This window comes from Thamnophis elegans, unplaced genomic scaffold (genome assembly GCF_009769535.1).
Source record: "Thamnophis elegans isolate rThaEle1 unplaced genomic scaffold, rThaEle1.pri scaffold_193_arrow_ctg1, whole genome shotgun sequence".
Lineage (NCBI taxonomy): Eukaryota > Metazoa > Chordata > Lepidosauria > Squamata > Colubridae > Thamnophis > Thamnophis elegans.
In genome coordinates, this window is record NW_022473662.1 from 28025 (window position 1) to 37500 (window position 9476).

A 9476-nucleotide genomic window follows, 5' to 3' on the forward strand; every position below is an offset into this window, starting at 1 on the left:
GGAGTTAGCTACAAGACTTATGAACCTTGGAAGACTCCAAGGCCCATCTACTTTAGACAATGTGGCTTATTGTCAGGCAGGATGGGAGCTAGTCAGGACCCTGGCATTGCTTCTTAGGCAGAATTTCCTGCCCGTCCTCCGCTTCTCCAACCTGACCAATATGGATAGCCAACCCGCTCATCTGGGGAGAAGAAATCCCATCCACGTTTGATCTCATGAAAGGAAAAGGTTTATTCATGATTCCAGACTACATAGAACTATCACAAGGGAAGACTTTTCAGTTCAGGGTGTAATCCAGTTAGAAAGTAACACCAAACGGTTTAATACATTAGAATCACTTCCACTTTTTTTTTTTTTTTTTTGCAATTCAGCCAATCAGAATCACATACTATATAAAAGAGGGGGGAAAATATAAAGAAAGAAGGAAAGAAAGAAAAATAAAAGGGCACCCACCCACCCCTTTCCCTAATTATACAGGGTGAAATATACTGAATATCGAGAACGTATCTCCTTTACAATCCATTATCGGTTTCAGGTTTTTTTTTTCTTTTCCTTTCTTCTTCTCTTTTGCGTGAATTTAAGATCGTAACAGGATGAAAGAACATTCAAAATGTTTCTCCGTATTTACAAACAGTTTGACTGTTTAAGCGTCGAAACTCAAAATTTCTATTTCAAAGCTTCAAAGGGTGTCCGGGTTTTTTTTTTTTTTAATATATATATATTTATATTTATATTTATATTTATATATATAGAATCAGGTTCCTTTTTTTTTTTTTTTCAAAAGTCACAAACGCAACCTGGATTTTTTTTTCTTTTTTTTCCCGTTTTTTTTAAAAAAAAACTTTTCTTTTTCCTTATTATTTAAAAGATTACAATGTACAATTACATGGAGAAAGAACTGAAAGAGTTGGTTACAAGATGGTAAAATTAAACAGTCGAAAAATAAAGGAGGGAAGAGATTAAAGAAGAGGAAGGGGGGGGGGGAAAAGAAAGTACAGCGTGAGTATTGTTTAGAGCAGGCTTCCTCAACCCAGCACCCTCTGGGTGTGTGTTGGACTACAATTCCCATCAGCCCCAGGAGACATGGCTGACCAGGGATGGCGAAGGCTGAATCGGTCTACGACATCTTGAGAATCCCAGGTTGAAGAAGGCTGGTTTTAGAGGTAGTAGTGAGCACTCTAAGCTAAAGCATGGTTCTATTGGTTCGCATGAGGTAATAAAGCTGTGTTTTGATTGGTGAGATGTATAAATATTCTTTTTAGCTACACTATATACAACGCTCCAGAGGGTAGCGCCCATCGGCCAACGTGAAGGAGCGATGCCGAACCTTGGCGGATGCAACACAACGTGGACTGTCAAACTTGGCAACTGGGTTTTACATATATATCTAAATCTAGATATATATATATATATATATATCTTCAAACATCAAAAGCCAGTGTCTCCACCTCGCACGGATTATCTGTGCCGGACAACGGACCTGGAGGAGAAGAGGACTGTGCTATCGTCAGTTGCGAATGTTCGAAAGGAAGAAAACCCCGACAAATCTCAGCGGAAAAGCAAGGAAGCGTTGAAGAAAAAGACAGATTCACTCTGCTCTGAAAAAAACGGTCACAACTAAGGTTGTGGAATGGCGGTGGAAACTGGGTGGGGGCAAAAGTCTCCCAGCTCTTCTCCCCTTCCCCCAGCCCCCCGTCGGTCACCAGCTCAGTCCGGCGCGGATAAAACGTGAGTTTATTCGTTTAGAATCAAGTCTTCGACGACCTCTTGAAGCCAAGAAGCCACTGACGAGGCGGCCATCTTTGAAGAATCCGCTGGAAAAGAGGACAAAACTGTGCGCCATCTTGGCCCTCAGCTGGATAAAGTGCTTGGTGGTTTTATTTGTTTATTTCCCCCCCCCCCTTTTTTTTAATATGGAGGGAGTGCGCACCTCTCGGTGAGACCAAAGTTCAAAGATTTAAAATCACACCTTCCGGGGGGTGGGAAAAAGATCTGTTTTTTTCTTTTTTAAAGATATCAACCACACAAAACAAGGGAGTCCAAATTTTGCTCGGTACGACAAGGCGGTACAGAAAAAAAGGGTTCTTCATGTTGGGCTGAGGAAAGATGGTTTTTTCCCCTCCTTTTTCCCCCCTTGTCTTTTCCCTTCTGGGATTGCGAACGGACGGAGAAGGAGGCATCTCAGCGCATTCTTGCGGGGCGAGAAGGGGAAGGAGGAGGGGAGGAGAGGAAGGACTTGCTGGGGGCTTAGTTAGAGGTATCGGAGTGCACGCTTCCCGGGCCTTCCGTGGGAGAAGTCACCGAAGATGGAGTGGTCGCATCCTGCCAGCCTCCATTTGCCTGGAGAAAGGAAGGAAGAAAGAAAAGGGAGTGAGAAGAACGGAGGTGACATCACTTCTTGTCAATCCTTGGCAATTTAAAAGGCAATTCCTGGGCAATTCACAAGGAACTGGGTATGGCTAGTTTAATGGAAAGAAAGACCAGGGAGTGACATGATAGCAGTCTTCCAATATCTCAGGGGTTGCCACAAAGAAGAGAGAGTTGAGCTATTCTCCAAAGCATCTGAGAAGAATCAACGGATAGAAATTGAGAGGACCAACCTAGAACAAAGGAGGAATTTCCTGACAGTGAGAACAACTTGGAGTCAAAGAAATCCAATCCTCTTTGAGAGGTTTCACCAAGGTTTTCTTCTCCTTAGAAATAAAGCAAAGCAAAGTCCGCGCGGGGCTTTTCGTGCTCTCTGTCTGAGCGGGGCTTGTTTTCGTGCAGACATTTCATTACCCAACCATGTAACATCATCAGTGGTGGAAGGGAGTGGGGCTTTCTGTTTATATACAGAAGCTCTGAGCTGTGTGGTTTTCTTGCAGGATAGAGGGGGAAGGAAATGGGGAAGGAAGGAGGGAGGGAAGGAAGGAAGGAAGATGAGAGAAGGCAGGATGATATGGGAAATATTCTGAGAAGGAAGGAAGGGAGGATGGGAGGAGGAAGGGAAGGAAGGAAGGAGGGAGGGAAGGAAAGAGATGAGAGAAGGCAGGATGATATGGGAAATATTCAGAGAAGGAAGGAAGGAGGGAAGGAAGGAAGGAAGGAAGGAGGAAGGAAGGAGATGAGAGAAGGCAGAATGATATGGAAAATATTCTGAGAAGGAGGGAAGGAAGGAAGGAAGGAAGGAAGGAAGGAGGAGGAGGAGGAAGGAAGGAAGGAAAAGGCTTATCAGAATAACTGCCAATTTTTGACCTTGCAAACAGATTTTGTAAAAGGAAGAGGAGCGTTCAAGTTTCCTCTCCTGCCCTTTAAGATTGTTCCAGGCAGTCTGTCTCTCCCCCCCTTCCCGCCCCCCTCCTCCACTCTGATCCATGCCACTTCCCCCTGCCCTCTTCCATCCTGCCTCTCCTCCGGAGGCCGAGCCACCTGCGTCTGATGCCCGATGCCCGGTTTGACAGCAGCACAAGCCGACCCCGAAGCCTTCCAGCAAAGGAGCCACTTTCTGAAAGCGCTCATGTCACAGAGCAGACAGGGAGGAAAACTCTAACAGGGCTGGCTCTTCATTTCAATTCTGAAAAAGGCCCCTTCTGGGCACATGTCAGAGCCGCTTAGAAGTTGGTGAAGACAAGGAGCGAGCCTCCCTCCGAGGGCAACAACGTTGGAGCAAAGGCCAAGCCAGGAAGCAGAGAAGGAGCAAAACTATTGTCCAATTAACCCATCCAGAGAATCCCATTCTTGCCCAACCACTCCCCTTTTTCGAGACCCCCTGTTGTGGCCCGCTGGTGTCCAACAGAGCTGGCAGCAGATTCGGACAGTGAGGAGGTTCGGGGGGGGGGGGAACCTGGGCCAGTCCTGGAGTCTGGGGAAGGCTCTGATGAGGGCTCTGTGTCGGAGGCAGAGAGAGGGCCAGGGCCGTCTGACAGTTATCAGCTGCCTTCAGAGTCAGACATCAGTGAAGCAGAAGAACAGCTAGAGCCTGTTCCCAGTGTGCGCATGTGCAGAGCTGCCAAACAAAGAGAATAGCTAAAGAACAGGGATCGACTTGGTAGTAAGGCCACAGGTGGACGGTGAATGGCCCCTCCCAGAGGAAATAAAAGAGGGGAGAAAGGGGAGTGGAGTTTGCAGGAGACAATTAGTTCGCTTCATTGGTTCGTGACTCTCTCTCCTTGCCAAGTTCTGCAGGTATCGGCCTGGCAGCTCTCCAAACCAGATAAGGTCTGTGACCGTAAATCCTCCCTTGAAAGACTTTGCTGGATGTGAATGAGCAGAATTCACAGTCAATGAATAAAAGGGGTTTTAGTGAGGACAAGGAGGTTTGGGGAAGCCTCGGTTAGAACACTCCCCATCTCGGCCCATTGCTGGCCCTGCAGCGCCTTAAGTGTGCTGAGACACAGCTCTGTTTCTCCCGTCTCTTGGAAACTTCTGGAATTGATGTCAGATCGGCTTGGCACAGGGCTGGCAAGCTGGAAAGGGTTGCTCAGGGGAAGTGACGAGGGCAAGGCTCGTTTGGAGCAAGGCAGAGCAACTGGCAACCCCATGGCGGGAGCTTGGCACTGGCAGCGGGGGAAGGAGAGGGGCTTGCCCTGGCTTGGCAACCCGGAGAGCGAAGCTGCCTCTGACCCGGAAAGAGATGGCAGTGGTCAATTTCCAGAGCAGGTTCCACCCATAATAGGACAGTGGCTTGAAATGCCAGTGGGAAAAAGAGGAGAAGCAAAGGAGGGATGGGTGACCTGCTTTGAAATGTAACCTTTCTAAATTATGTCTAGGATTATTTCTCTGTCTTCCTTCCTTCCTTTTCTTGTTTCCTTCCTTTTCTTCATTGCCTCCTTCTTTCCTTGCTTTTCTCTTTCCTTTCCTTTTACTTTCTTTTCTTTCTCCTTTCTTCCTCTCCCTTTCTTTTTCTTCCCCCCCTTTTTCTTTCTCCTTTCTTCCTCTCTTTCCTTTCCCTCTCTCCCTCTTTTTCTTCCTTTCTACTTCCCTTTCTTTTCCTTTCCCTCCCTTTTTCTTTCTCCTTTCTTCCTCTCCCTTTCAACTTTCTTTTCTTTTTCTTTTCCCTTTCTTCTTCTCTTTCTTATCCTTTCCCTCGCTCCCTTTTTCTTTCTTTCTTCCCCTCCCTTTCCTTCCCTCCCTCTTTTCTTTTTCTTTCTCCTTTCTGCCTAACCCTTTCCTTTCCTTCTCTCTTTTCCTTTACTGTTTCTCTTTTTGTCCTCTCCCTCTCTTTTCTCCTTCCTTCCATCCATTCTACGTAGATGTTATCCCCTGGCAGGGCGCTCTCCATCCAGCCCTCCCGAAGCATGGCGTTTTATAGGCTCTACTTTCCAAGCCACAAAGCAGAGGCAAAGAGATTTGCGACCCACAGGAGATTAAATCCTAAATTTAAATTTAATTTCAGGGAGCCCTAAAAACATGGCTTTCTCAGCAGGCCTAAGGACCACAAATGGAAATAGGAATCAGTCAAGTGGTTATAATTTCATTGTACTGTTGGGAGGGGTAGGTGGGTTCTTCTCCTCCCCTTTTGAACAGTTTTATTTTATGATGGATTTTTAAAACATTTACATGTTGTAAGCCAGCCGGAGTCACCTATATGAGAGTTGTGGACGGTTACGGAGTATAAATTTGTTTAATAAGTAAATAATAAAATAAATTGTGGTCGTACAAAGGATGGTGGGGGCTGAAAAATGCCGGACAGGGAAGGTAAAACGAGCATTCCAGGAAACAAACCAACAGCAACGAAACAGCAACTGGAATCTTAACAGGTTTTTTTCCCCATGTCTTCCGATTGGCAAAAGTTTAAAATAAATCTGTGTTTGTGTGTCTGTGTGTTTTCTCTCTTTCCAATCAATTCAGATGTTGTTCTTTTTTAAAAAAAAATTCCCCTCCTGTAGCAAAGAGATGAGGGAGGGATACATATATATATATATATATCCTACAGATTCATGTCTAAAGATATTCCACCCGAAGTGAACATCATACACTCTTTATCCAAATTTATAAGCAATATTTTTACTCGGCTTGGCAGCCGGGGGAGAGAGAGAGCGATTGTCAGCTGGGATTTCTTCAGATACCCCTTCTTTTCCTTCCTTCCTTTCCTCTCTCCCCCCCCCCCCAAATAAATTAATCCTTACACTGGTGCTGGGAGATTATGGACTGTATAATACAGCGGTGCCTTATCAGACCTCATCAGCCAAGATGGAATTCACATCCCCGCCAAAACACACACACACACACACACATACACACACAGAACTCCAAAACGCTGCTAGCTATCAACGGCTTTCATATTTTATCAGGCTGATAAGGATATCGCAAATTCTCCAAAGCATTTCAAAACACTTAAATGCAAAGAGAGAGAGAGAGGGAGGGAGAGAGAGGGGGGGGGAAATGGCAACTAAAAGGCTTTTTATATGTTTTGTTGTGGATGATTGTGTGTTATTTATATATTTTTTTAAAAAAAAACAACCCCAAAAGAAAGATTTGACATTTCCAATGGTGGGGAGGAGGCGGGGAAGGGGGAAGAGAAGGAGGGAAGGGAAGGAAAAAAAAAAGAGATTTGAGTGTTTAATGGGATTTCCCCCAATCTCCCTCTCCGGCGAAATGTTTTCAATCACTTTGAAAATCATTAATATTTACTCCGCTGGCAAGTGGGAAGCTGGGAAGGGAAAATAGGTCCCAATACTGCTCAGATGCAGAATTCTGCTGGAGATGCTACTCAGTCCTGCTATGGGAATTCTTACTTCAGCGTGCTCCAATCCAACGCCACCAGACCCCAAATTTAGAACAGGGTAACCAAGAGGTGCATGTCACTCTACTACTCTGGCCTTGATGATGTTGCCTAGTTGGGTAATGAAATGTCTGCAAGAAAACAATCAAGCTCAGAAAGGACTAAGGACCTCACAGTTCTCCTCCTTCTCCTCTCCTCTTCCTGCTCCTGCTACCTCCTGCTCCTCCATTCCACAAACCTCACTTCCTTTTAGCACTGATGATGTTGCCTAGTTAGGTAATAAAATGTCTGCAAGGAAACAATCAAGGTTAGAAAGAAACAAAAACCTCACAGTTCTCCTCCTCCTCTTCCTCCTCCACTCCACAAATCCCACTTCCTTTTAGCACTGATGATGTTATCTAGTTAGGTAATGAAATGTCTGCAAGAAAACCACCAAGCTCAGAGAGCATCAAGGACCTCGCAGTTTTTTCCTCCTCCTCCACTCTACAAACCCTTCCTTTTAGCATTGATGATGTTACCTGGTTAGGTAATGAAACATCTGCAAGAAAACAATCGAGCTTAAGAGCCGAGGTGGCGCAGTGGTTAAATGCAGCACTGCAGGCTACTTCAGCTGACTGCAGTTCTGCAGTTCGGCTGTTCAAATGTCACCGGCTCAAGGTTGACTCAGCCTTCCATCCTTCCGAGGTGGGTAAAATGAGGACCCGGATTGTTGTTGGGGGCAATATGCTGACTCTGTAAACCGCTTAGAGAGGCAGCCCTATGAAGCGGTATATAAGTCTAACTGCTATTGCTATTGCTATTAAGAGAGCACCAAGGATGCCTCATTTTGACCTTAAACTATAAATCTCCTGAAGGACCAGCCCTAATTCCAATTTCAATTATAGCCATGTTGAGAACTACCCATGTTTTCCCCAAAATAAGACAGGGTCTTATCTTCTTTTGACACCCCCCCCCCCGAAATAAGCGCTTGGCCTTATTTTCGGGGAGGTCTTATTATTTTTGAGGTACAGGAGGTGGAGAGCGTGGTCACCTCGTGGCTGCTGCTGTGTTGCAATATTTTCGGGGAGGGCTTATTTTGGGGGAAGGGCTTATTTTAGCACCTGAGCTCAAAAGCCCAAATGGGGCTTATTATCCATGGAGGTCTTATTTTGGGGAAAACAAGGTATCTGTACGACAAGAGAGAGAATCTGTAGAATAAGCATCTCTTGGGCTTTAGACCTCAAAGTTGCATCCTCCTAAATTTCCAATAATCAAATGGAATAATGTCAATCATAGGAAATAACTTTAATAACATCCTTATCCGATGACAACACACAGAGAGCTTTTGGTTACGTGATGCTGAGTTTCACTGTGGTTCCTGACGGTGTTTTTATGCCCCCCCCTTTTTTAAAGGGACGGAAAGTTGCCTCGAATTTTTACAGCAAGGAAACCGCAATTGTTAAACGACCCACGAAGAAGGGGTTTTTAACAAAAAGGCAACTGGAGCTTCTGGTTAGTTAGAAAGTCCAGCTGCCTCTTGGAAGAAGCACCTTTTGGGAAAAGCATGACCTGGACCACTGAGAATCTCGGTTAGACAACCCACAAAGGAAATGTGAAATTCAGCCTGCAGCTGGTCTTCCCAAAAGGAAAAACGATAGGCGTGACTTTATTTATTTTTTAAACTGGGAACAAGGAGATTCGTGAGTGTGGAGATAGGAATGCACACTCTCTCTCTAGTGTGTTTGTGCGTGTTTAAAAACACAAAGTCTTTAATGGTCCCTTGCTCCTCCAACCCGCCACTCAGCTTCGTCTCCTTTTTGCTTATCAATAACAAGGACAGATAACCTTTCTCCCCCAAAGTGACAGCTTTCCCCCCCAAAATGGGGAGAGGAGAACGGGTTCATTACCGCAACAGCAGCGAAGGACAAGCTGACCTCAGCTGTGGGGGAAAAAAAACCAGGCCAGCCAGAGAAATTTCTCCCGGGAGCTTTCTAAGGGCAAGATGCGACCACCAACTTGTTCTTTGCTTTCCCGTCCTTCTGATTGCTTTCCGTGGAGGTCACCATCCATGCCCTTCCCCGTTTCTAGGTGAGGTCTCCAGTCCCCGGCCAGACGATGCTCGTTTCTGACTGGCTATTTTAAAATTAAAATTAAAACTCGGAGGGGTTTAATGCCAGATTGAGAGAGAAGGAACGGATTAGCTCCGAGTGTTTTGACCCAGGCTTCCTTAGAAAGCACGAAGCAAAGATTTGGTGCCTGCAAAACCTCTTTTATTTACATGACTGTGGATTCCTTTCCTTCACAGTCTGCAAGGTTTGGCAAGCAGTCTTTCAGAGGAATATTTATCCACACGAACCTTATCTCGCCTGGAGAGCTGCCAGATAACTGGTTTCCAACCGCAGGGCAAGGCAAAACTTGGCACAGAGTCTCTTATAGTCACAAACAGAACTTTCCACTCTTGAAACGACCGAAGGAATGAATTGTTTCCTGCAAAAGCCCCCTCCCCCTTCGGTTCTCTTTGGTTTCCTCTGGGAGGGGCCAATCACCTCCAAGGTGTGGCTTTACTCCCAAGTCGACCCTGATTTCTTAGTTGTTCTTGTCTTCTGGCAGCTCTGCGCATGCGCACACTGGGAACAGGCTCCCATTGTTCTTCTGCTTCACTGCTGTCTAGCTCCCTCTCTGCCTCCGACGCAGAGCCCTCGTCTGAGCTTTCCTCAGCCCCCAGGACTGGCCCATGTTCCTCCCCAACCTCCTCACTGTCCGACTCTGCTGCAGCTCCTCTGGCCGCCGG

At 45.9% G+C, this 9476-nt stretch overlaps 1 protein-coding gene across 1 annotated transcript in view; it reads right to left on the minus strand.

The window, feature by feature from the left end:
• Positions 1-802: 802 nt before the first annotated feature.
• The window catches only part of LOC116523352 (pre-B-cell leukemia transcription factor 3), a 22034-nt gene continuing 13360 nt past the window's right edge, over positions 803-9476 (minus strand). The window contains exon 6 of the mRNA XM_032238450.1: positions 803-2340. Coding sequence (XP_032094341.1) covers positions 2248-2340 — 93 coding nt within the window. The 3' untranslated portion in view covers positions 803-2247. The remainder of the gene's footprint in view (positions 2341-9476) is intronic.